Raw genomic sequence first — 27,936 nt, 5'->3', positions numbered from 1 at the left:
AGGGGCTAGTGGAATCAAGAGATATGGGGAGAAGGCAGGCACGGGTTATTGATTGGGCCATGATCACAATGAATCGCGGTGCTGGCTCGAAGGGCCGAATGGCCTCCTCCTGCACCTATTTTCTATGTTTCTAAATACAATCACATCGTTTAATTGGTATTTAAGTAGGCATGTGGATAGGAAGGGCTTAGAGGGGCAAATGCAGCAAATGGTAATAATTCAGCATGCAGCATAGCTCTATGACTATGACTCGCTGAGAAATGCATTAGAGTTCTTTGCCAGAGTGGAGAAACAGGAACCAATAACTCTTATTTCTTCTGAGGGAATTCCATAAATTGCCACAGAAAAGGTCACTTTTAAAGACAAGAACTCATGTTGTTGGAGGTGTTTGTGGGTGTGAATGAGTGTGTGTGTATAAGCATGGAAATAGGATTGGCTAACTAGCAGGAAACAATGACCAGGGGGGCATTTTTGGCTTGAAACTCCGAAGGACAGAACAAAGCCATGGCATTCTAGCTAAATTTGTAGCTGATACAATTGTAGTTGGGAAGATAAAGTCTGAGGAGGATACATCAAGTCTACTCCGCCATTCATTCATAGCTGATCTAACTCTCCCCTTCAACCCGACACTTCTAATTTCATTTTCAAAGTTCAAGCTGTCAAATCATACAAGACCATGATGGTGTAAGTAAAGGAAATTGGGAAATAACCACAGCATGATGACAGAGCAGTATGCATTAGAGGAAGCTAATGGACCACAACCTGTTTATCTGGAGGGAAGTGTCAGGTACTTCAACTGAAGGTTTCAATTTGACAGAAGTTGAGGATTTAATTCCAAATTTCTATTTTGACTTTGGGATTGCATTAAGGCAAAAAATATTTTGTTGCAATACTATAACTTTAGAATGGTAATGTAGAAACAAAGAACTGCAGATGCTGGTTAATACGTAAAAGGACACAAAGAGCTAGAGTAACTTAAGAGTTTGAAGAAAGGTCTCGACCTGAAATGTCACGTATCCATGTTGTTCAGGGATATTGCCTGACCTGCTGAGTTATCCAGCACTTTGTGTCCTTTAGAATGGTAGTACCAGCTATGAAAGTTAAATTTCTTTATTCTGCCCTTGTGGATTAACAGCTTTGTTATTTCTGGATTCTTTTGCATAAGGAAAGTACATTACAAAAAGTTAGTAATTATGTACAGGCTCACCTATCTCACTGAATAGGGTCTCGACCCAAAAGGTCACCTATTCCTTCGCTCCATAGATGCTGCCTCACCCGCTGAGTTTCTCCAGCATTTTTGTCTACCTTCGATTTTTCCAGCATCTGTAGTTCTTTCTGAAACATTTAACTGATCCAGAGCCAATACCAGTCTAATTTTACCAGATCTAATGGAACAGCTCCTAAAGGAAATCAACTCACTCAATACAACCGTGGAATTCAAATTTTATCCTTCTTAGTTTGCATTGCTTAGTATCATCTGTCACAAAATCCAACTTTCTAATATGAAAACAGTGGAACAATCCGTTTGCTAAAATCAATTAGTTTATTCATGCTTGTTCTGTAAACTGATAGAATATTACAGAAATGTATGTTAAACCAGTAAGTGTATGTTTTTTTAAAGATCAGCGACATTAGATGAAAATAATTATAAACTTACATATTAAATATTACAGTCAATAAAAATGAGCTGTTAACAAGTATAGTAAATACAGAGTATAGTTTTATGTAAATTATTTTTGTAGGTAACTTCACATGTTGCGAATATCACTGACAGTTCTGACATGTATTGTCCATCCCTTATCGTCCTTGAATCAAAGCCACCACGTTGATGGATCTGGATGGCAGATTCCTATCCCTGATAGGCATTAGTGAACCAGATGAGTTTTTAATGACAATACAGTAGTTTTACTGTCACCGTCATTCACTATTTCCAGAGTTTTACTTTGTAACTTGACTTTAAATTCCCCACGTGGCGTGGTGAAATTTGAGATCAAACCCTTGGATCAATGGTCCAGAAATTTGACTGCTGGCATGCAACTTATCAGTGCTTCCTTTCAACCTTAATGGATGATGCGGTGTGCATTTACATCTCAGTGCAGTTTATAGCACAAAACAAGATTGGCAGCCGTCTTTCCATAGTGATTAAACACAAAATTGTCCGTCAAACCTGAATTTAGTTCCTCTCAGATATGTTTTTGTTAGCGTTGCTAGTGGACTCCGTTACTCCAATAGAAATGAACCAGAGGCACACTGATAAGGATCCAACAGCACGAGGTATACAAGGTCCAGATGCCATGACTAACGTAGTCATCTTAAATGTATTTAGATGATACCTTCTTTAGCAATTGTTGGAAGATTGAACAGTGAAATGATTTAAATTATTGAACCAGTCAAACAGTAGACATCAAGCTATCACACAGTTATTGAGGTCGATGAACTTCTTCCTGCTTTGTTTTTTTAGGTATCTAACGGCAGTCCTCACTCCGCATTCAAACACTTCTTGCACCCCTCTATTCGTAATTGCAGAACACTCCAGGTAATGTTGTGCTCTAATCTCTTTTGCCAGTCTCTTCCCATCAACAGCTGGGATGGTGCGAAAATTACCCACGTCTCGTTGATCTATTTGCGTGGCAACCACCAAAATCGGAATCTTGGGCAAAAAGTTTCTGACTTCCGGCAACCATTTAGTCCGAACGTTCAAGTATGACATAGGGTTTGCCACAGAATAGCAAATTAACACCACGTCAGCCTGCTGGTAAGAAAGAGGGCGAATTCCTTGAAACGAATCATTTCCTGAGGTGTCCCAGAGTCCCAGGCTGATCTGAGTACCATCCATAAACACATCTACTCCAGTGTTATCATAAACCGTGGGCTTGTACATGTCTGGATAAGTCTCTGAGGTAAACCTCACCAGCAATGATGTTTTTCCCACCTTTACATCGCCAACAAGAACGCATTTTATGGAGCTCATTATGTCTTCAATGCACAACAGGTCATGTGCAGAGTTGCACAAGTCTTCACAATCTTTCACAGCAAAATTAGTATCGACTCTTCAAATATCTCCAAATCCGCAGCTAATGATGGTATTCAAATGGAATGATCAAACTTTCCTTCACCTGTGGAATAAGAAAGAAGATAGTGATAAAACATTCTGATAAATTATTATACATTTTATATTTCATTTTATTATTTTTTTTATATTTGTATTTATTAGAAGTACAGTAAATTACAGTAGTACAAGCCACATATATCTTATTACATTTATTGTACCCCTTCATTTTTTTAAGCTTTTAGGAAAGATAGAAATAAAGAAAGTAAAGAAAGTGAGAGAGAGTCGTGTTAGTGTAAAAGAGTGATCAAAAAGAAAAACCCATTAGACAAAAAGTTAGGGAAAAAAGTTAAGATATAGACCATAGAAAAGAAAGAAAGAAAAAGAAGCAAAAGCTCTATTATGAAAACCGCGCAAAAGGGATATACCAACTTTGTATTTTTCATCCCCCCTTACCAGATCCTGACACCATTTCTTTTTTAAAGGGCTGTTGCACCTTATACTTGTATATTATACATTTTATAACTTAGAACCTAATTATAATAGTTATAATTATAACCACCATTGATTTGCATCTTTTCTACTGTAGAAGTAGCAGATAGATGACTGTTCCAAAATTTTAGTATTAAACATCTGCATGTGCAGGGGAAAGGAGAAAGAGAGTTTTCACACTCCATTTGAAAAAAATAGTGAAGTGACAGAGAAATAGATATTTTAATACAAAGTGAAGATGGTGACGTATTAAATTCAAATACAGTGAAAACTTTAATGTGAAACCTCTGTATAAAGAGGACAGCTTAAAATGTAATTTGCCATAGGAGAAAGCTTCCCATTCAAGAAGATTTACAGCAATCTAAAATTTAGGAAAATATTTGATTCTTTAACATGCATAAATTATGTATCTTCAGCTTTACCTCAAATAAACTACTCCACATGAATCTTCACTACAAGCTTCGCGAATAGAGCTACTGTACATATAGCATGCTCCTCTGACAACGTACTGAAGTTTTCACAATTTAATTATCCTGCTTGTCCCTTCTATATATATATACTGCTCTTCCTTCCTGGTAACCTTAGCAACAGACAACCCAGAATATTCTATTGACGCAACAGAGTCTGTGGGAACAGGCTTCCACGGTTACTTCTGTAGACTGGTTATATTGCTCCATTTTGAAATGTTTACTTTTCACAGAAAGATGCATCATGATAGGAACTTCTGTTGATTTCTGAAAACTTAGCAAGAGAAATGAAATCTTGGGTGAAGTCCTATTCCACTGGACATGGTTCAGACCTATTTCTTTTTAAATAAGTATAAAGAAGAACATTGCGATTATTTATCTAAGATAATCGCTGTCAGGGACATCTGGAAGAAGGAAAAACAAGGGGTCCCACACAAGGTAAGGTGGACAACTTAGGTCTCTGCCCTTCCTCAGATACCCTGACGTTCAGGTCATGTGTTAGAGATTAAATATTTGCTGAAGATAGACACAGAGTGTTGGAGTAACTCAGCAAGTCAGGCAGCTGTTCTGGAGAAAAGGAATAGGTGACGTTTTGGATCGGAACCCTTCTTCAGGCTGAAAGCCGCCTGTCTGTCTAACTGAAAGATTTACTGTTGATTAGAAGCAACCCAATAAGCTGCGCATTCCATGGCATTCCGTGAAAAATACAGGTGATTAGTAATTAATTTTATCTGGCTGCTGCTACCAAGATGGTATAATTATTTCTGCACACCATAACACACAAATTTGGCAACAGACATAGGAACCTCTCCTATCTAAGCTAAATGAGAAACAGGTTCAAAGTATTTTCTAACACCGTACTGTAACATTAACCTTTTACATTTAACAACCCTTCATCTGATTTACTCAGTGTTCGCTTATCAAGAATCCTTAAATTAAGGTAAATAGCTGTTGGAAGTTACACTAAAGTCTTGAAAATTGAATTAGATACAATTTACACACAACTCCCCCTAATAAATCTTTCAAGTGTAAGTTATAATAAAAGAAGAAAATCTAAAAATCTTGCAAGTCTACTGAAATTTAATGTGTGGTTGCATTTTCCCCCGTGGATAGCCGTTTACTTTGCTGGGTTAATCTAGAAAAAAGGCAGCAGAGGAATGATTAAAAGTGTATGAAATATATTAACAACGAGAAAAGTGATACAAGTATCTGGCAAAAATATACAAAACACAAATGCAATATCATTATTGTTTAATGGTTGCGTCGAGATATGGTGAAAAACTAATTTTCATGCTATCCAGGTAAAACATCCATTCATGAATACAATCAAACTGCAAGAAATATGCTACACAGCAAATACAGATAAAAGGAAGATTGCTAGGGCTGCAATAATATAAAATAGGGAATCAGACTTGCAAACATAGTTGTAATAGGTCCATTCAAGTGTCTAATAACAGCAGCAAAGAGGGTGTCTGCGAATCTGGCGGCATGTGGATTTAAGGACAGAGGACAATAATCTCAATCCAGTGAGAGAGATGGAATGATGAGGGTTCGTGGTTCTTGATTATATTGGCAGTTTCCCAATACAGCATGAAGTGTAGATACCACACTATGCAAATTTCTCCTGGTCTTGGGTTGCGTTGCATCCCAAAGAATGATTTTATGGTGCAGCATTGGAATTTGCAAGAGTCAACTGACACATGCCAAATTTCCTTAGTCTTCGGATGAAGACATTTTTTCAACCTGCATAACACAGCCTAAATGAAGTCCAGGTGCTTTAGAAATTTGCGCTTGGAACAGATCAGCACAAGCCAGGGCACAGCTAGAGGAGAACTCAAAACATAATGTTCAGCAAGACAAACTCTGTCTCACTGTCATTCAGAGCAGATGTTGGATAAACACTTTATGGGACTCCGATAGAAACAAGTGCTTCATCCTACACAAAAGATAATAATTCAATTCATTAGCTGCAACTATGATCCATGTGTATGTGTTAGTGCATTATCCCATTATATGCATTATGGGGGAAAAAGGGATATAACAATGTTGTCATAACTGTGACATCAAAAGAATTTGAGAAGGGTTTACAAAGATATCTTTGTAAACCCTTCTCAAATTATTTTGATGTCACAGTTATGACAACATTGCTATATCCTTTTTTTTTGTAATGCATATAAAATTTTAGTTTCTTCAATGGGAAGAATAATATAGAAATGGCACTACTGTACTGCAATGCACATCAGCTATGTTTCTTGCTTTGGAAAATAACATGTAATTTGGGCTGCAGTATTGGTGACTCAGTCAGCACAAACAGGAGTCCTTCTCCGGCACAGCCGCCAGGGTAGGGTAACCATCTTTTCAAAAGAATAAAGCAAGGCTCCTGCCATTTTAGAGAAGTGCAACAGTCATTGACAGCTCTAAGCAGAAAGTAGTGCTGAATTACTATCGACCTCTTTGGTGACCCTCGGACAATCCTTGATCGGGCTTTGCGGGCTTTACCTTGCACTAAACGTTATTCCCTTATCATGTATCTATACAATGTAAATGGCTCGATTGTAATTATGTATTGTCTTTCTGCTGATTAGATAGTAGCTTTTCTCTGCATCTCGGTACACGTGACAATAAACTAAACTAAAATAAGCATGGGATATGGGAACTGGATATGGCAGCCTGAATGAAGCACAGGACCCATTGTGAATTGATGCTCACAAGGTGTTACTGACTTCATCTGCTTGAGCCACAGAGCAAGTAAAGGGGAAGTGCCTGTCAGGCATGGATAGTAAAACACACCCAGGCCACCATCGTTCAATGCGGGTGTGCTCAAGATCCTTTTAGTAAAGGCAACCCTGACCAAATAGAAACAGGATGTTCACCCCACAACACCCCAAAGGAAGTAACCTCACAAAAGTGGCTATACTATGCTAGCCCCAGAGAGCTGCTAGAATTTGTAATAGCAGTCTTCTGAACTGACTGATTCACAAAAGCAGAGGCAGCCACAGCAAGAAACGTGGATATAACAATATAATTTTCCTGCCTTCAGAATATGCGATGGTTGGAAAGATATCCAAATGGATGTCTTTGAGAAAAAAGAAAAAATGTTATTCAAATCCATGCTCAGGTTTGTTGAAAGTGGTTACATTTTCTGCGAAGTTGTGGTTTGCACTGCGCATCAGACTGCTGTTCATGAGAGAGAATCAAAAGTCAGTGTGAGTTTTCAGAATAGAAATAAATTCAAATTTTCAGCCATGCAAATGATATTCTGTATTTTGCAGCCAGGAAACTAGGGAGAAAGGCAGTCATTCCTGCTCAAGGAGAAATAGCTAAAACAACTGCTGCTTTGGCAGGCCTGTTGTACATGACAAACACACAATCTGCACACAGACCATGGCTACATATGATTGTGCTCTCCAATTATAATGAAAGGCTGAGCAGAGCGGCGTGCCTAATCTGCAGCTGCCGTTACTGATACAAATATTAACAGGAAACAGGTGATATCCGGTGATACAAGAACGGAGCCACCTTTATAATGCTCTCTCCTTTTTGAAGAAATAATCGGTGCAACTTAGTGTTTATCCACTTGACAGCAATCACCACGGCTCCAATTGATTCACCTTAAGCGAAGCACGAGACATTGGTGACATGTATGTGTTAGTCCAATTCACGTCTTTTAGATTTTCTTTCAAGACAGTTAACCTTTTTGAAATATTTTTCTGCAGCAACAACTTTTTCATATGTCCACCGTGTTATGAAGGGGTTGTGTTCTTATAGCGAATTGTCCTCAGCACGATTTTCCATAACGTGAAGCCCTTTGTCCCATTGTCCGTCTCCAGATGGTACAGAATGCAGCTGTACGTCTTTTAACTGGCACACGTAAACATGAGCACATTTCGCACATTTTAGCCTCACTCCACTGGTTGCCTATTCAGTTTAGGATCCATTTTAAAATTATTTTATTTGCTTTTAAATCCCTGAATGGTCTTGCCCCGCCCTACCTATCTGAGCTTCTACACCCTTATACACCCGCCCGCTCTCTCAGGTCAGATAATCAGCTGCTCCTGAGTGGGCCTAAAACTAAGCGGAAACTCAGAGGGGACCGTGCCTTTGCTGTGTCGGCACCCAAATTATGGAACGATCTGCCTCTCCACATTAAACAGGCCTCTTCTCTGTCTGTTTTTAAATCACTTCTTAAAACCCATCTCTTCTCTGTGGCCTTTGATACCCAGTAAGATGTCGACTTTATTTACTTGATTTAATTTCTTATTTTGATTGCTTTTATTGCGTGGCTATTATTTTTACTCATGCTTTATGTCTTTTAATTTATTGTTGTATTTCATATGTAATTTTTGCGCCTTATGTGAGCTGTTATGTTATGTTCTGTTATGTTGTCTGTTTATGATGTCTTGTTTATTCTTCTGTACAGCACTTTGGTCAACATTGGTTGTTTTAAAGTGCTTAACAAATAAAGTTGGATTGGATTGGATTGACTGTCATGTTACTAGTGATGATCCCTCAGGATGTTTTTGTGTCAACCGTAACATGTACTGCAGCTGCTGGTTTGTGGCGGTGGGGGGGGGGGGGGGGAGGGGAGGGGGCATGTAAGAGACTGCCTTGTCAGTTCTAAAGCAAATCTCTTAAGTAGCCAGCAGCTAGGGTTGGAGCCACAAGGAACTGAAGATGTAATCTCATCCTCCAGCCTTCACTTTGAATGGAGACATAGACTTTATATCAAATATCAATATACATATCAAATATAGGTTAAATTATTTAATGATATAACTCTCAACAAATAATAGTGGTTGAGTAGGAAGGAACTGCAGATGGTGGTTTAAACTGAAGACAGACACAAAATGTTGGAGTAATTCAGTGGGTCGGGCAATATCACTGCAGTCTGACCCCTAGTCTGAAGAAGGGCTTTGACCCGAAACGTCACCTGTTCCTTTTATCCAAATAATAATGATTGTTTGGCTTTACAACTTGCACTTAAACTTGCTGGATTCATTTCAGCCATTTTGATGATAAATCATATGATAAACACTTAGGAAAACTTGCCAGACAGCAAAATGAACCTACCATGCTGGGGAAAAAAAGCCATATTGTCTGTGTGTGTCAAGAAATGAGAGAGAGAAATTAAAATGGGCAAAAATTGTTACTTTTGTATTTTGTATTTATTTAATTTTCCTTCCCAGCATGAAGTTTAAAGGAACAAATTGAAAGGAATATATTGGGATTCATCACATCTTGGTTTGGCCATTGCTCTGCCCAAGATCACAAGAAACTACAAATAGTTGTGCATGTAATTATCTAAATTTCTTCATGGCTTGGGAAATAACATAATCAAGTATTAATTATATTCCTTCTTTCCCAGTGAGCAGAAGAAACTTGAGCTTGAAGCTTGAAAGCATGCGGCATCTTATTCAGGAACAACTTCTTCTCCACTGTTATCAGACGATTGAATGGTCGTCTCCTAAGCTAAGGGTGTAGTCCCAACCTCCAAAACGACCTCGTTGCGGCCATGGCACCTTTATGTATCTGCATTTTCTCTATATGCATCACACTTTTCTTCACTGTTTATTTTTCTCTTTACATGATCCATTGTATTTCTGAATAGTTTGATTATATTCATGTATGAAACAATTTAATGAATAGCATGAAAAACAATGTATTGGATTGAATTAAATACATTTTATTAACCAAGTATGTGTACATACAAGGAATTTGCCTTGCTGCAAATTTGTCACTGTTATATTTCAGGAAATACCATTTCACTGAATCTCAGTACATGTGACAATAATAAACCAATACCAATATCGTACTTGGACTTAGGATCCCATCTGGGCAGGAGTGATTTGGATGACCCCAAGTTTGGAGAGGTAAAATGGCCAGCCAAGAAAGGGCTAATGTAGTTATGCTTTTCAGTTATCTGCAACCAAAATGAATCAAAGTTGCAGATAGACAAAGCAGGTAGTTTGTTGGTGAAGTGGATATGTAGTGCAAAGCTGACCTCAAAGGAGCTAAGGCTGTGAATGGAATTTGTGGACTTTGTGCAAAACATTATTTGGCATCCTTAACGGTTTAGTGGGCAAGAACAACATGCAGGTTAGCAAAGAGAAAATGACGAGGTTTGATCCTCATTGACAGTTGAATGATTTGATATTTTCTAGGATAGCAATGTTATCAGGTACTTAACCATCATCATTCATTTAACGGCAACTACTGCGGACTACACTTCACTACTATCCTCAATCTTCTCTTCTTTCTCTTTTCTCTTTTTCTATTACAGGTTAAAGTTTTTAAAAAAAAAGAGAAGTTGTACACAAAATGTATTATGTTGTATATCATGATTAAGATGTATGTAAAATGCTTCTAATTAAAAAAATAAAATAAAATAAAAAAGCAATGTTATCAGGCAACTGAACTATCCTATCACAACTAGAGAGCAGTCCGGAACTAGTATCTACCTCATCGGGGACCCTCGGGGTATCTTTGATCGAACTTTACTGGCTTTACCAGGAACTCAACGTTATTTCCTTATCATGTATCTGTACACTGCGAATGGCTTAATTGTAATCATGTATTGTCTTTCCACTGACTGGTTAGCACACAACAAAAGCTTTCACTTTACCTCGGTACACATGACAATAAACTAAAACTAAACTAAACTATTCATCATTTGAACTCAGCTCTTCTGAACTAGAGAAAAGAACAACAAAAGTTATCATCTTCAAAATGGATTGCATATATTTTTTGTTCATGGAAATGTATTGAATCAGGCTCCGTAGCTCACACAGCGAAAATGCATTAAATTAAACTAAATCTAGTCAGTGAAACAGCATTGGGGTGTTTATACCAAGCAGTTACTATAACCAGCTTGCATGAGTCCCCAAAGGATGTCACGCAATTAAACGCAGTTTGCAGCACAGCTCTTGAAAGCACACTCCCATAGCAGTCACACATCCGCAGTGCACATGGACTGCCATGGTGGAGAGAGATGTTGCAGGAGAGTGGGTGACAGCTCTCTCCTTTCACCCTCTAAAAAGATCGCAATCAATTAAATAAATGCCAAAAGGAAGATCCCCCACAGTGGGGGAACAGCCCATATTAAAAAACCTGCAGTGACTAACGATAATAGTCCCAGTGGTTACAACAGAATGACATTTTATGATTCACATAGTCTGGTGAAACGGGATCCCCCAGGTGGTGCATCATTGGCAGAGGTCTGTCTTATTTAAGTCATGTTGGTCATCAGGAATTGGAGGCCGTGTCGTAGCAAACTATTTTAAGTAAGGATTCATTTTGCCATGATAAGATTGGTCTGCTAAACCTGCATAAACATTGGGGACAATGATTTTGGCTTCTTTGTCAAAGCGTATCTCAACAGGCTACTTCTATCCCATTCTGCCCAGTGTATTTGAGGCGGAGAATGCTGACCAGGCATATACCACGGGTGCATGGGTAGAAAATTAGCTCAGTAACAGGATACCAGTAGTGAGATACTCATGTTTAGACCAAAGGGAAGCGAGCAATAATGTTTCCCACAGGATAGTACTAGGATTTTCCTAATGCATCCAAATGAGTTGAACTTGGGTACGCAGGCCAAAATTTCTAAATATGCCGATGATACAAATTTGGTGGTATAATGAATGTCGAGAAAGCCATGTCATAGAAGGCAAATAAGTTATTTTTTTGCCTTCCATCACAGTGGGGAATGTGAGGTTGCTCGGAAGGAATGCCGTGGGAGCAGTGATCTTGGTGTTTTGCGGGGAGATGGCTCCATGAAGACATCCAGTGCGAGTGTGAACGGCTTTCTGACTGTTCAGGCGGACAGGGATTGCAGAGACAGTGACAGTGGTCGATACAACTCTGGTCACATCACGGTGAAGGAGCGTGTGTGACCCATTGAACTGATTTCAGACTAATGACTACGGTTTAATCCGCCTCCCTGAACATGTTTCAGAAACAGCATCTACAGCATTTAAATTCTGTTCTTCACTGCTGGAGGTTTAGGTGGAGGCGGATTAAACCGTATTTTTCATCAGGCTGAAGAAGGGTCCTAACCCGAAACATCATCTGTCCATTCCCTCCACAGATGTTGGAGTTCCTCCAGCACTTTGTTTTTGTTTTTGAGTATACTTTGTTCAAATGTATCAAGAAGTGTCATTGTGGGAATCATCTCACAAATGTTGATTGTGGTTAACTCGGAAATAATCTTATATTATTCTAGCGTTCATGACTTGAACTAAATGATTTTAAATAATGTTAAAAGCAAAAAGGATATTTTCAATTTTCTGATCACAGATATCCCATGTCAGCAATATCAGGCCAAAAGTTAATTTTCACTGACTAGGTAATATTAAATGGATCGTAGCATCATTTTATCAATGTATTTTTATTGGAAAATCAAAAACTACAAGCTGGAAATCCAAAACAGAGAATTCTGGAAGGAACAGGTCAGCAGTATCTGTGAAAGGAAAAACAGTTAACGTTTCAGGACTGGGATCCTTGTTTTCTGATGATAGGTCCTGGTCCTGACAAGTTAACTGTCCGCGGATGCTGTCTGGCCTTCCGTTATCTGCATTGTTTGTTTTAATGCTTTTTCATTCTTTTTTTCAATTATGCTTTTCAATTGTAAGCACAGATGTACTTTTTTTTTTAACTACCTTGATACATGATAAAAAATAAAGATGTGAAAAAATAAGTCTGAATTGATGCAGTATGATAAATTATATATTTCCATTCTTACACAACGTGAGTGTCTTTGTCTCTTGGCTTCATCATTCCTGGTAACGGAATTTAACATAATTCCTGGAAGCTAGTAAACTGATGGATAACTGATGCATAACAGTGACGTCGGTATAGTGGAGTAAAATGCAGTGATCATGGCTCAACATATCATTATCATTATGTAATTCATTCTGAGAACCATAGAAAAAAGCTTAACTGAAATCTAGTTACGATATCAGAGCCAATTAATTTTGAGAAAATGCTGCAACCCATTGTAAAATAAATGTAAACATGAATACTGTTGGGAATCACATGTGGTGCTGGGAAGGAGAAGGGAATCATATTATTTCTGCTTCTTTGTAGCAAAAGAAAGATTTGGATTTAGGAATGAAAAAAAAAAGAAATTATTTTTTTCCTCACAAATAGTAAATCAATATCAATGTAAATAAACATCAAAATGGTTTGTTCACACTGTTCAATGTTCTCAATTAGCGGTGCTATTTATTTTAAATCGCACTGTATCAGGTACACTTTCCAAGATCATGCTTGAACCCAGTGAATAAAAGCCCTGTCTCACGGTGCGAGCTGACCCACGAGGTACCCGAGTGAAAGACTCGTGGTTGTGTACGAGATTCCAAGTGTATGATCAAGAGTTTAACCGAGTTCCCACGGGTATGACTAAGTTTGCCGTTTACTTGTCATGTTCCAAGTTTGTCTCCAGAGTTACCAAGTTCCTCTCCCGAGTTACTCTTGAGCCAAAAACGTCTACCGACGTGTTGAAAAATCATCACATGGTAAAAATGATGTCATGCTGTTTTTTCTGCACTATAAAAAGCATCCCTTGTTTAAATTGGCTCATTTGGAAACATGGCTGCAAGCAGGCAATTGGAGTCCAGGATGGTGATGTTTTTTATTCGAGTGCTGTATGCAGCAGCCCTCTATGTCATGCAGGGACATTTGTGCAATGAAGGCAGAAGGGAAAGAGTACTCTTTCTCTCTCTCCACTGACCTGTGCAGCCTGAGTTGTGAAGCATTTTCTACTCTTTTCTCTATCTTTTTCTGATTTTCAGCATCTGCTTTAACTTGCTTTTGACTCTTATTATTAATGTGTGAAGTGTTGATTTTAGCCAGAGCCATCTTACTGGTGTATCTTCCCGAGCAGAAATAGTCTACAAATAAATAAACCTCAAATATTTCAGGAATAATCTATATAAATATGTCTAATTTTCAAATAAATGCTGCTTTACATCTGAGATATTTGTACTGACCAGAGGCGCAACACGTTTTAACAATCTTTTCCTAATGGTACAACACTAGCACCCAGTGATTGGGTTAAACATAATCCTTTACTGTATTGTAACCTATGTTGTTTAAAATGGTTTTAAAATGTTGACCTAAACCTTGTGCTATTTGTGGGAATTCAAAAAGCAGACGCTTCTAACCGCAGGGATTAGGGTCCTGCTTGGAGTGTTTATGTCCTTCTCAGGGGGGGTTTCTGCTTCCAATTAGCCATCATCCTACAACTTGCTCCCAAACACAACATAGCCAGTTTTATCCGATTACATTACATCTGCTGGAAGAACCGACTTCAACGCTGGATCAAAATGTCAGCAGTCCTCTCAATGAGTTGATGCAAAGCCTCTTGGTCACTATCTCCACACGGACAGCAGCTGAGCTCAGGATCGAACCTGAGACCACGAGGCAGCAGCATTAACTGCTGTACCACAATGCAGCGGAGATGGTCCAGGTCTAATCCAATGTGATTCCTGATGTCTGAGGGTCAGGGGAAAATTATCTCTCGTCTCCCTTTCCCCTGACTCACAGTCTGAAGAAGGGTCTCGACCCGAAACATCACCTATTCCTTTTCTCCAGGGATGCTGTCTGACCCGCTGAGTTACCCCAGCTTTTGGTATCTATCTTCGGTTTGAACCAGCGTCTGCAGTTCCTTCCTGCACATGATTCCTGATATGTCTGAGTATGGTCTAAGAAGACGTCCAGAGAGCTTCCAGCTGTGCTCCAGTACAATTTCAGCTGTGCTCAGGCATCGTCCCAGGGCTATTTCTGTGTGATTCCAGATGTGCTTCTGTAGGTTTTCAGTCACAACTGTGACCAGGTCTTGCTTTGTGCTGATTTGTCCCAGTTTCTGCTGACAATCCCCTCCGTCTTCAGCAAGGACCTCAGGAAGTTCCAAATCGCGAAGGCTTATTATGATCATGGGGTGGTGGGGGAAGGAAAGGTGAGACAAGGGCCTGGACCAACTAATTCCAGCACAACACGCTCACTGCAAATTCCTCCCCACATTGCTGTCTGCATCAACTGCAAGTTACAGAATGGCGATTTAATCTGATTTAAACTTTTTTTTCTCTGTCCAGCTGCCGAGTTCATGGTGCCCACGAGTTACGGTAGACTCAAGAGTCACTAAGTTTAACTCAAGGGCCACCAAGTTCTTACAACAAGTTTAAATGTTTCAACTTTTAACTTCAGCAGTACATTTTACTCGTGGAAAACTTTAAACATGTTTGAATTTTTTCAAGAGTTATCAAGTTTCATGGGTACCTGCCGTTAGCGCCACGAGTCGCTAAGTTGGGTCCACGCGTTCCGACGTTCCCGCTACGTTAATTGTACGTGATTACCACGAGTTAAATTTGTTTTAAACTCAGGGTACCTCGTGGGTCAACTCGCACCGTGAGACAGGGGTTTAAAGTGGAAAAAGGATGATGCAGCATCCTAATCAGTAGTGTGAAATCTTTACACAATTCTTGTCCAGCTCACGGAGTTGCATCAATCATTCTATAATCACAAAGTGAGTCAGCGGGACAGGCAGCACCTGCGGACAGAATGGGCAGGTGACGGTTCAGGTCAGGACCCTTCTTCAGACTGATTGGAGTAGGGGGAGGGAATTGGAGTAGGGGGAGGGAATTGGAGTAGGGAAATCCGAAAACAAACAGAAAATCCTGGAAAGACTCAGCAGATCAAGCAGCGTTTCCCCCCCCCCCCCCCCCCCCCCGCTTCAATCAGTCTGAGGGAGAGTCCCGACCTGAAACGTCACCTGTCCATTCTCTCCCCAGATGCTGCCTGTCCGGCTGAGTTCCTCTAGCAGTTTGTATTTTGCTCAAGATTCCTGCATCTGCAGTCTCTTGTGTCTCCTTCTACAATCACCATCTACAGCCATTATATTTCTGTACGAATTAAAATCAATTCCAAATGAGATGCTTGTTTTGAGATGACTTAAAGTGACAACTACTAACCTGAGGTTGTGTAAAATATTTAGGTTATTTTGGTTTGAGAATCATGGTCAGCATGCACTTATTAAAAGGAAGCTACATTCAACAAGGTAGGTTTTGGATAAAAGCATTGCAGTCAACAGTTTTATTTAGTTTAGAGATACAGCGCAGAAACAGGCACCTCAGCCCAGCAAGTCCGCATCAGCTAGCGATCCCCGCACATTAACACTACCCTACACACATTAGGGACAATTTACACTTATACCAAGCTAATTTACCTACAAACCTGTATGTCTTTGGAGCGTGGGAGGAAACCGAAGATCTTGAAGAAAACCCATGCAGGTCACGGGGAGAACGTACAAACTCCGTATAGACAGCACCCGTAGTCGGGATCGACCCCAAGTCTCCGGTGCTGCAAGCGCTGTAAGGCAGCAACTCTACTACTGCGCCACCTTGCCGCCCAGTAAATAATAAAATCATTGGAAATCTGATTCAAGACATAAAATGCTGGAAACACTCAACCAGTCAAGCAGCATAAGTGGGGCGAGAATCAGAGTTATGGGGGATTTTTCAGGCGACTGGAACGGCGACTGTCAGAATGGAACACACATCGCTTCCTTCACCAGCCCGAGAGAACCTACGACAACCTTCGACCTCCTGGCAACACACCACCACTGCACCTACGGCTCGAGAATTCTCGTTACTCTACATGACAGCTTCATTCTGGTCGCCGCTAATTTTTCAGCATGTTGAAAAATTTGCGGCGACCATAACGAGGCCGCGACTCGTTCCCGGAATGCGGGAACTCCTCACGACCATGAAGGCGACTCCCCGGCAACCACCCGCCAACATGTGGCGACCATGTGGCGACGCATAGTCTCCTGCAGTTGCCTAAAAAGTCACCTAAGTGGGACAGGCCCATTAGTGTTTATCCGAACTGAGCAGGGAGTCTTGATCTGAAACGTCAACTGTTCGTTTTCCTCCATAGATATTGCCTGACCCACTGGGTTCTACCAGCACTTCTTTTTTTTGCCACATATTCCCACATCTGCAATCTTTTGTGTCTCCTCATCAAGATGGCCTTGAGGGCCTGTCCCACTTTGCGATTTTTTTCGACAACTGCGAACGTCAGTGACTGACGCCTGTAGACGCCCTAAAAACCGTCAAGTTGTACGACACTCCGCGTCACCCGCCTTCACAACACAAGACGGTTACACTGAAGTATAATAATCCCATTGGAAATAAACTTATCTACAATATATCTAAGGATCTAAAAGGAACAATAACGTTTTAATAAATAAATTGTTTATTTAACATCAGCTTAAAAATAACATCATATTGAAAAACAACAATTTGTTTAACAAGAAAGATTTAACTTCAACAAAAGTAACTTATATATTTAACGGCATATTTCAAATCAAAGAACATCATTCTTAAGCACAGATTTTATTCAACAAGTCAGATCTGACAATAACATTACAATTAACATCAACTCCAATGAACTTCAACAAGACAAAAAGATCTTTATGTTTTCACCACATTAGAAATAACTTCATTTCAGATGTTTTTAATAATGTACTTTGTACATTTATGTACTTTTGTACTTTTCATTCTTTATGGGCACTTTGCCCCTGGCTATCATCAGCCAAATAATCTAAAAAGTTTTGAAAGTCGGCGCTTTATATAGCCGCGTCACCGGCCGTCACCTGCAGGACACCATACGTCAGCACGTGACAGGGCGCACGACATGATGAGACACCCAGATGTCGCCTGAAGATTTTGAACATTCCAAAATCCATGGGCGACAGGGAGACAACGCGCGCCGCTACATGCGTCACTCCGCGTCACGCCCCGACCACGCTGCGACAACCTCTTTTCAAGCTGTCGCCAAAAATGTCGCCCGTGGGACAGGCCATTTAGGGCTCTCCATTTTTCTCTAGTAGATACAACCAGTTCACCTCTACTAACATTCTGCTCCACCTGACCGAACATATCTTCACACTCAACAACCTTTCATTCGTCTATTCCCATTTTCAACAAATAAAAGGCATAGCTGTGGGCACTGGCATGGGCTCAGTTGTGCCAGCCTCTTTGTTGGTTATATGGAGCATTCTTTGTTCCTATTTTACTCTGCCACTGCACTCCAATCTTTCTCTGCTACATCAACAACTACACTTGTGCCTCCTACACTTGTGCAGAATTCACCAATTGATCAACTTCGCCAGTCCTGAGGCAGAGTTTTGACATGAAACGTTGATTGTTCATTTCGCTCCACAGATGCTGCCTAACCCATGGACAAGGAGGTTGTGTGATGAGCCCATCCCATTTGCTGATTTTTTAGGCAACCACCGGCGACTGTCATGGTCGTAGCAGATTGCCAAAAAACCGGCGACAACCTACATCATCCTGGTGACAACCTACCACAGCACCCGGGGTTCGATCGCCCGGCGCGGGGAGCTGAGATCCCCCGTTGCAGGAACTTGATCACTCCGACGCGGAGGGCCCGACCACCGGCTATGGGAGCCAAGATCGTCCCGTCCACAGAAGGCTCGAGGCCACCGACGGCGGGAGAAAAAAGGGAAGTGATTGAACTTTCTTTTCGCCTTCTATCACAGTGAGGAATGCGGGGGAATCGTTGTGGTGGATGTTTATGTTAAAATGTGTTTTGTGTGTTTTGTTGCTTTTTATTGGTATGACTCTATGGCAAAACAAATTCCTCGTATGTTGCAAAACCATTCGATCCTTTGAGCCAGCACCGCCATTCAATATGATCATGGCTGATCATCCAAAATCAGTAACCCATTCCAACTTTTTTCCCCATATCCCTTGATTCCTTTAACCCTAAGAGCTAAGTCCAACATCCAGTGAATTGGCCTCCACTCCCTTCTGTGGCAGAGAATTCCACAGATTCACAACTCTCTGGGTGAAAAGGTTTTTCCTCATCTCAGTCCTAAATGGCATACCCCTTATTCTTAAACTCTGATCCCTGGTTCTGGACTCCCCCAACATCGGGAACATTTTTCCTGCATCTACCCTGTCCAATCCGCTAAGAATTTTATATGTTTCTATAAGATCCCCTCTCAACCTTATAAATTCCAGCGAATACAAACCCAGTCGACCCATTCTTTCATCATTCGGCAGTCCAGCCATCCCAGGAATTAACCTGGTGAACTCCCTCAATAGCAATAATGTCCTTCCTCAAATGAGGAGACCAAATTTGCACACAATACTCCAGATGCGGTCTCACCAGGGCCTGTCTAAAATTATGTACTAAACTATATAAAATTATGAGGCACAGATAAGGTAAACAGTCAGAATATTTTTTCTCAAGATGGAAATATCAAACACTAGAGGGCTTTAAGATGCGAGGAATGTTTAAAGGAGATGTGTAGACAAGATTTTGATGGTTTTTAGTCACCGAGGATGGTGAGTATCTGTTACTGCTGCCAGGAGTGGTGATGGAGGCTGATACGATAGTATAGGTGAAGAGTTTTTAGACAGGCATAAGGATATGCAAGGAATGGAAGAATATAGATCATGTGCAGCAGATGAGGTTAGTATATTTTGGCATCATGTTCAGGACAGACATTGCGGGCTGAAGTACCTGTCCTTTTGCTATGTTCACCCAGTGGAAACCCACAGTCACAGCAAGAATGTGCAAACACACAGACAGCACACCCAAGAATATAGCTAACATCGGGCGAGTGCAACGTCACAAGACTAATTCTGGAGTGACAGGATCATCATGTGATGAGAATTGGGTCAACTAGGCCTGCATTCACTGGAGTTCTGATGAATGAATAGGATTCTCATTGAAATGAGTAAAATTCTGCCAAGACTCGACTGGCTGGATGCAGGGAGGATGTTTCGCACACTTTAAACAAGAGTCGCAGTCTCACTATATGTGAAAGACATTAGGACTGAGATGAAGAGAAATTTCTTAACTTAGGGGTTGGCAAACCTGTGGAATTCCCCAACGCAGATCGCAGTGGATGCCAAGTTTACTGTAAACTTGAGATACAACGCGGAAACAGGCCCAAAAAATCCGCGCCAACCAACAATCACCCTGCACACTCTGAACCAATACTCTACAGCCAGTACTGTATGACCAGTCTTCACCTCGTACACTCTATAGCGACAATTTACAATTTTACTGAAGCCAATTTACCTACAAACCTGTACGTCTTCAGAGTGTACGATAAAACCGGACACCCGGAGAAAACCCACACGGTCATAGGGAGAACGTAGAAACTCCATACTGACAGCACTGTAGTCAGGATCGAACCCAGGTCTCTGGTGCTGTAAGTCATCAAAGCTATCGTTGCGCCATTGTGCCGCCTGTTATTGAATATATTTTAAGGGGAGATAGATATCAGGAAACTAAATGTTGTAAGTGGTATGGAGAGAGAACAGAACTATGGTTTGGAGATAAAGCATATCTGCGATCTTATTGAATGGCAGCGCAGATCAAAGGGTGAAATGTCCACTCCTCTGCTATGTTTCATGATTTTACGAACAGATAGAAAATTGAACAAGTATATGTGTCAACCAGTTGTTTGGATAGGAGGATTAACTCATTATTTTTGTACTTTTTATATTTTCAGATCATTGGTAGGGTAATTGGCTGCGATAAATGTCCCTAGTAGAGGTTTAGTTTAGTTTAGATGAAACAGGCCCGTCGGCCCACTGAGTGCGTTCCCTGCACATTAACATTATCCTACACATTCGGTGTTGTGTCCATGTCACTTCTTAGCAACCCCATCTGTCCTATACTAATTATTTCCTATTACCTACTCTTTTTAACATGCCCTTCAATCCTCACCTATTCGCTGAACACCTGCCTACACCAGGGAAATTTATAGGTGCCAATTACGATCTCATCCTGTGGAAGAGGGAGGAAACTGGAGCATCTGGAGGAAATGTTTTTAAGATGTGATGATATGTGAACATCAAAAGCACAATCTTAAAATTTGTTCAAAATAATAAGACTCGGTAAACAAGGATTATGAAAATTTTTAGGAAAACATAAACCCCTTAACTGATCGTGTAATTTATTTGGTGGAGTGTGCGATTTAACGTGTGATACTGCCCAGTAATACATATTCTGACTAAAGCAAAGAATGGATTATATACTCAATGGAACCATTACAGATTGTGGATCAATTGATAAATGTAGTATGTCAAATATTGCAGTTTACATTTCGCTGAACACTTGTACTCGCACTGCCAAGGTTTATCCACTTGGTAGCTTGAATCTCAAAATTTTGATAATCTCTCACTAACTCTCCTTGCACCTTTCTCTCCCAGACCCCCTCTTCACTTCCCCCCACCCATCCCTCCCCTGAGCCCCATCTATTTCTCCCCTCCATCCCACCCCTTGCTACTTTCCTCCCCCTGGCTTCATAATCTGCAACTCTTCAAACCTGTCGCACACCTATTGTTTGTATCTCTGGCCTTTGCTTCAACTATCTGCCCGTCAAATAATCCCCCTCGCCTGTCGACCTATTACCTGCCATGTTTTTTGACCTGCATCGCCCCGTTTCCAGCTTTCTTCTCTCTCTCCCCTCTCCCCCCCCCCCCCCCACCACCCCCACCGCACAATCAGTCTGAAGAAGGGTCTCTAACCAAAACGTCACCTATCCATGTTCTCCAGAGATGCTGCCTGCCCTGCTGAGTTACTCCAGCACTCTGTGTCCTTTTTGTGTATTAACCAGCCTGTGCAGTTCCTTGTTTCTATGTTACAACACTATAAAGCTTTAGACAGGCTGTAGAGTATTGGTTCATAGTGGTTATCTCGTACCAACCTACAACGGGAGCACATGGGCACAGCTGGTAGAGTTGCTGTTCAAGATTCCATCATCTGCATTTCCTTGTGTTTCCAAATTGTTATATCAGGTCTGGATTTAAACAATGCCACGGCACAATTCAGCATTAATACTGAGCTAAATGAACATATCAGCCGATAGAAACATAAGATCTTCTTCCATTGAAATTACAATCTGAGGTGAATTTCCAAGTACGTGAACTGCAATGAGAATGGGCTAATTGGGGACAGTCACTGTGGCTTTGCATACGGTAAGGTCACACCTTACCAACTTTTAATTGAATTTATTTTAGAGATACAATGCCAAAACGGGCCCTTCGGCCCACCGAATCAGTACCGACCAGCGATCCCCGCACATTCATACTATTCTACACACACTAGGAACACTTCTTACATTTATACCAAGCTAATTAACCTACAAACATCTACCTCTTTAGAGTGTGGGAGGAAAGCAAAGATCTTGGAGAAAACCCATGCAGGTCACGAGGAGAAGATACTAACTCCGTACAGACAAGCTCCCATAGTCAGGATCGAACTCCGGTCTCTGGCGCTGTAAGGCAGTAGCTCTACCGCTACACCACCGTGTCGCCCATGTTGATCAAATGTTTTGAGATTACTGATGAGGGTAAGGCAGTGAATGGTGCCTACATGGACTTTATTAAGGCCCTTGCTAAAGTTCCCCCATGGTAGGCTGATCCAGAAGGTCAAGATGCACGGGATTAATTGTGACTTGGCTGGTTGGATTCAGAACTGGCTCACACATAGGAGAGAGGGGGTTATGGTGGACGGGCGTTACTCTAACGGGAGGCCTGTGATCACTGGAGTTCTGCAGGGATCTGTGCTGGGACCTCTGTTGTTTGTGATATACAGATATAAAAAGCATTAACAACATAGCAGGGTGAATAACTTATTAGGTAGAGTGAGACATTTAATGTGTGATTGTGCCACACAATACATATTCAGATTGAAGCGAAGAATGGATCATCTACTCAATAGAAATACAAGCAGATTGTGGTAAACGCGATATTGAAGGACACATAGTGCTGGAACAACTCAGCGGGTCAGGCAGCATCTCTTGAGAACATGAATATGTGATTTTGGCTCAATACCCTTGTCGCCTAGATGGCAATTTAGGGACAGTCACCATGCCTTTGCACAGGGAAAGGTCACACCGAGCATGAGTTACTGCACCACTTGCGTACTTTTGTGTAAACTAGCATCTGTAGTTCTTTGTTTCTACAGCATGATGTAGCTCAGCTACAGAAATGGGTGGAAAATTGGCAGATGGAGTTTAATCCAAGCAAGTGTGAGGTGCTGCACTTTGGGAGGCTGAATATAAAGGGACAGTATTCGGGTCCAAGTCCACAGCTCCTTGAAAGTGATAACAGAAGTAGATAAAATGGTAAAAGCCCTGTCCCACGGTACGAGTTCATTCCAAGAGCTCTTCCGAGTTTGCCCTAATTTGAACTCGGAGATTTACGGTAATGGCCACTCGTCGGTACTTGGAGCTCTCGTGGACATTTTTCAACATGTTGAAAAATCTTCACGAGTCTTCCCGTATTTACCTGCCGTTAGCGAGTCTTCCCGAGTACCTGCCGTTGGCGTGACAAACCGCTAAGAAACGTCCCCGAGCTCCGACGTACCCGCTATGTTCATTCTCCGTGCTTACCACGAGTTTGATTTTTTTTAAACTCGGGAGAGCTCTTGGAATGAACTCGTACCGTGGGACAGGGCTATAAAGGCGGCTTATAGTACATTTGGCTTCATTGGTTCGGGAATTGTGTATTAGGGTCACAAAGTCATGTTGCACCTGTATCGGGCTTCAGTCAGCCCACATTTGGATGACTACGTGCAAATCTGGTTGGCCCATTCCTGTGCTATACTGTTCTATGTTCTATGTCAACTTCCATGGATAAGAACCTTGGTCTATTGATGGCTATTGGCTGCTGTAGAGGTGGTTCACAGCTCCGGTGATCTGAGTTTGATCCTGACCTGCAGCACTGTCTCTGTAGAATTAGCTCATTCTCCCTGTGGGTTTCCGCCAGTTTCCTCCCTCATCCCAAAGATATGTTGGTTTGGAAGTTAAGTGGCCACTGTAAATGTTTCTTGGTAGAATCTAGGAGTGTTGATGGGAATGTGGGGAGAATAAAATAGGATTAATGTACAAGAGGTGCTTGATCGTCAGTGTGGTCTTGGTGGATCAAATAGCCTGGTTCCATGCTATATTACTCTGGTTCAATAAAAAGCAAACGAGTATTTAGGTACAGGTTTGACAACATGCAGTAGAGTTTAGCAAGAACCTAAATTCCCCGAGAGTAGCCCAAAGACCATTAGAACTGTTGAGTAGAGTGACAACGAGAGTGCAGATTGAGTTACAGAATTTCATTTACATCGCGACTTCAGGTGGTAAATTAAAATGATCAAATAATAAAGCAATATGTCAATATCTTTTCTAATTAATCTTAATTGCTTTTCAGGAGTCATTATAGTCATAGGGTAATACAGCATGGAAACAGTCCCTTCGGCCCAAAGTCCACACCGGCCAACATATCCCAGATTCACTCGTCCCACCTGCCTGCGTTTGGTCCATATCCCTCCAAACCTGTCCTATCCATGTACCTGTCTGTCTCTTAAACGTTTGGATAGTCCCAGCATCAACTACCTCCTCAGGCAGCTTGTTTCATACACCAACCACCTTTTGTTTGAAAATGTTACCCCTCAGATTCCTATTAAATCTTTTCCCTTTCACCTTAAACCAATTTCCTCTGGTCCTCGATTCACCTAATCTGGGCAAGAGACTCTGTGCATCTAATGGTATATAAATCATGCTGGTGTATAAAATTAGCATAGTCCGTAAATAAAATTGTGTAATTGTGTAGTCCGTAATTGTGGTGTGAGATTTTGCTGTAGAATTTCTGATTGCGTACTTATAAACCCAAGATCTTTGTCCATCACAGCTGATGGGACAAAACAAGATCTGAGTGCATAATGAAAATTGATTTTCTTTACATCGGAGATTACTATAATTCAGATAGTATGATTAATTATATTGTGCTAAATAATAAGATGTGACAGTGGGACACAAGTGAATCACTGATCAGCAGCATGAAATGCATGATGTGGCATTAATACTCCTTTCCATATATAGAGTCACACAGAGTGGAAACAGGCCCTTCGGCCCAACTTACCTAAGCCGACCAATACAGATTGGCCTCCTTTACACTAAATACAGATACTCTGTATTCAGATTCATTCAAATCATTCACCAAAAAGGTAGCTGATACTACAATATATTTCTACTCCAATTAATTTTAAGATTTAAATAATGGGCATGTAATAGTCATGATCCACAAACATTTACTTTAATGATAGCGTAAATAGTTCCATTAACTGGAAATGCAGTTGAGGGCAGTGAAGCTCTTCAAATCATTCTCTGCATGAAGTAACTCAGAATTTTTTACATGTTCAATCTCACATTAGACCAAATTATACTGTCATATGACATGATATACAATCAATAGAAAGCAATTTTTGCAAGCCCAGATCTGAAGCCATTCAATTTGCTTCAGGCAAAAATAATAGCTCTACGCTGAAGAAACATACTACACTAGAACTAAGTTTGCATAGACATATTTTTTAAACACAGCTGGAGGCCTCTAACAAGATAGCTTTTCGAACGGATGTCTCCTCCATCAGTTACTACCAAAAAAATGAATTTCCTGTCGTATCAATGCACCCACAACAAAATTTCTTATCCTTTGTGTAAACCAAAATATCAATCCCATTTTATACATGTTAACCCATTTTTTTCTTCTTGCTGCATGGAAAATGCATTAATGTAAGACAACAGAATATTGCAAACCACCCACGTCTTTGCATCTGTAGTGACCATGGAATATTATACGCAACAAACCTCCTCCATTACAGTCAAGTTAACGACAAATGAGACAAACATTTCAAATGTCCTTGCAACACCCAATTCATTCTCCAAGGTATGATCTTTAAGTGAAGCAAGCAAGACAAAATTAATTTAAATCATTCGACAAAATAACAATTCCACAAAATATAAATATTTTAAAGCTCTTTTCTGCTCTTAATTTCTTTATGTAATCTTCCTTTTGGTCTCACGAGGTCTTAAATTCAATTTACGTTTTCAATATTCTTGATAAATTATTGAATATAATCTCTGGGAATGTTTCAAAAGGTAAGGTAGATCAATTTATATTGTTCATTACCACACAAGCTATGCTTACAAGATATTAGTTTACATACTTTTACTAAAGTGAGGTTTATCGATGTGCGTCAAAGCCGACCAGCACCAAACCTATGTTGCCACGCCCGTATGCATAAGAGTGCTCAGGCATTAAACTCACATTAGTACATAAAAGTCCAAATAAGATAAACAAGGCAAAGATCCTGCTTTATTTCCACAAACGAGATTGGCACCTATTTATTTAACATTGCTGGCAAGATCAGCATTCATTGCCCATTCCTAATTGCCCATCAGAAGGTGGTGGCTTGTAATATTTTTAAATGCTTAAGACCTTCTGAATGTGCACTTACAATGCTGTTGGGTAAGGAGTTGCAGAATCTACACCCAGGAATGGTGAAGGACCAGCACTATCTTTCCAGGTCAGAATAATATGTGACAGAGAGGAAGGTGGTGGTGTTCCTTTCACCTTCTTGGTGTTTTTGAGTGATTGTTGGAGTAGCCTGGATCAGCATTTACAACATTTTATCAGTGGTGCACATGCTACATGGGCGGCAAAGAGTATGAATATTTAGGTGTTGGGATTAATGAACAGATATTTTTCTGACTAAATTGGACTATTTTGCCACAGTATTTCTAGTACCATTGGAAAGCTTTACCCAATATTCACAGGTCTCTTCACAATTGTGAAGAGATGTTAATGGAAACTACAAGCTTACTGTATATTATAGAAACCATGAAAATGATATACAATATGGCTGCGCATTGGTGTTTTTATGTTACTATTGCGAATTATCTCATCTGTGCAGTAGGTTGTGGCCACATTCATCTTACCTGGCGATCATTTTTGCAGAACTTGCTTTGGTCAGTTTTTGAACACAAATTGGCTCTATCTGACATTATAGACAATAGGTGCAGGAGTAGACCATTCGGCCCTTCGAGCCAGCACCGCCATTCAATGTGATCATGGCTGATCATCCCCAATCAGTACCCCATTCCTGCCTTCTCCCCATATCCCCTGACTCCGCTATTTTTAAGAGCCTTTAAAATTTTGGAAGTGTTAAAAGTGCCCTGGGCATCGTCTTCCCTCCAACTTGATGGGAGGCGCTACCTTCTTCAACGGAAGATGATGACCACTTGCCCCTGGAGGCAGGAGACGCTCGGTCCCCTCCGAAACCTAACCGGCTGCCTCCCGATGTTAGACTTAGACAAAACGAGGTAAAAGAGCGGCAGATACTTCCCAACCAAACTTCCCGCTGGCACGACGACACATCGTGCAGCAATCGCACCCCTACAACCATGGGAAAATCTGCAGGTTCCACTAGGACCTTTTTTTTAATCCAATAATTCAGTGAAGTAAATTACTTTTAGCCACTCATATTCAATGCGCGTGTCTCGTCAACGTGGGTGCCGGTTCCCGCTAAAAATTCACTCTCTCTCTCTGTGTGTCTCGCTTGCCGCCGACTTACCCCGGCCTCCGCTCTCCTCCAAGGCTCCGAACAGCCCCCACTCGCATCCGACAAATCAAGGCACCTGAATCCTCTCCAGCCGGCGAAACTACCCTCAGTTTGCAACTTCTCGCTCAGATAGGAAGTTGGTCCACCCTTCACGCTGGACAACATCTACAATAGTCCGAGTGCTCGCTCTCACAGGCCACCTCGCATCTCAGCAGCCAACACGTCCGCGGCGTCCGAGGGGCAACTGGAGTCAGTCAGGGCTGTGTCACGGGGTAGGAACCAGACAGAGACTCACATCTGCAAGACTCCTCCACTCTAGCTCGGCAGCACATCCTGTGTTGCAAACAGCAGAGCTGCAGACAGAGGCTTCGCATACATAACCTTTTGCGGTTTGTTCTTCGTAGCAAAGTTAAAGGACAACACAGCTGGAAGTTGGGTGTCAATTCGTAGCGCCTCGCTCGCCTTGTGGCAAATGCTGACACCGAAGTGTTC

General features: G+C 41.0%; 1 protein-coding gene across 2 annotated transcripts; it reads right to left on the bottom strand.

Moving 5' to 3' along the window:
* Positions 1 to 1,529: 1,529 nt before the first annotated feature.
* Positions 1,530 to 27,936, bottom strand: rhoh (ras homolog family member H). Of its 2 annotated transcripts, none has more exons than XM_033027424.1 (2): positions 27,457 to 27,936; positions 1,530 to 3,116 (listed from the first exon to the last, which is right to left on the bottom strand). In XM_033027424.1, the coding sequence occupies exon 2, from the start codon at positions 2,969 to 2,971 to the stop codon at positions 2,405 to 2,407; it is 567 nt and encodes a 188-aa protein (XP_032883315.1). In that variant the 5' UTR covers positions 2,972 to 3,116; positions 27,457 to 27,936; the 3' UTR covers positions 1,530 to 2,404. The 2 variants fall into 2 exon arrangements, with proteins under 2 accessions (XP_032883315.1, XP_032883323.1); XM_033027432.1 differs by lacking the exon at positions 27,457 to 27,936 and adding an exon at positions 3,964 to 4,062.

This window comes from Amblyraja radiata, chromosome 1 (assembly GCF_010909765.2).
Source record: "Amblyraja radiata isolate CabotCenter1 chromosome 1, sAmbRad1.1.pri, whole genome shotgun sequence".
NCBI lineage: Eukaryota > Metazoa > Chordata > Chondrichthyes > Rajiformes > Rajidae > Amblyraja > Amblyraja radiata.
This window is presented reverse-complemented; position numbering and strand designations above follow the sequence as displayed.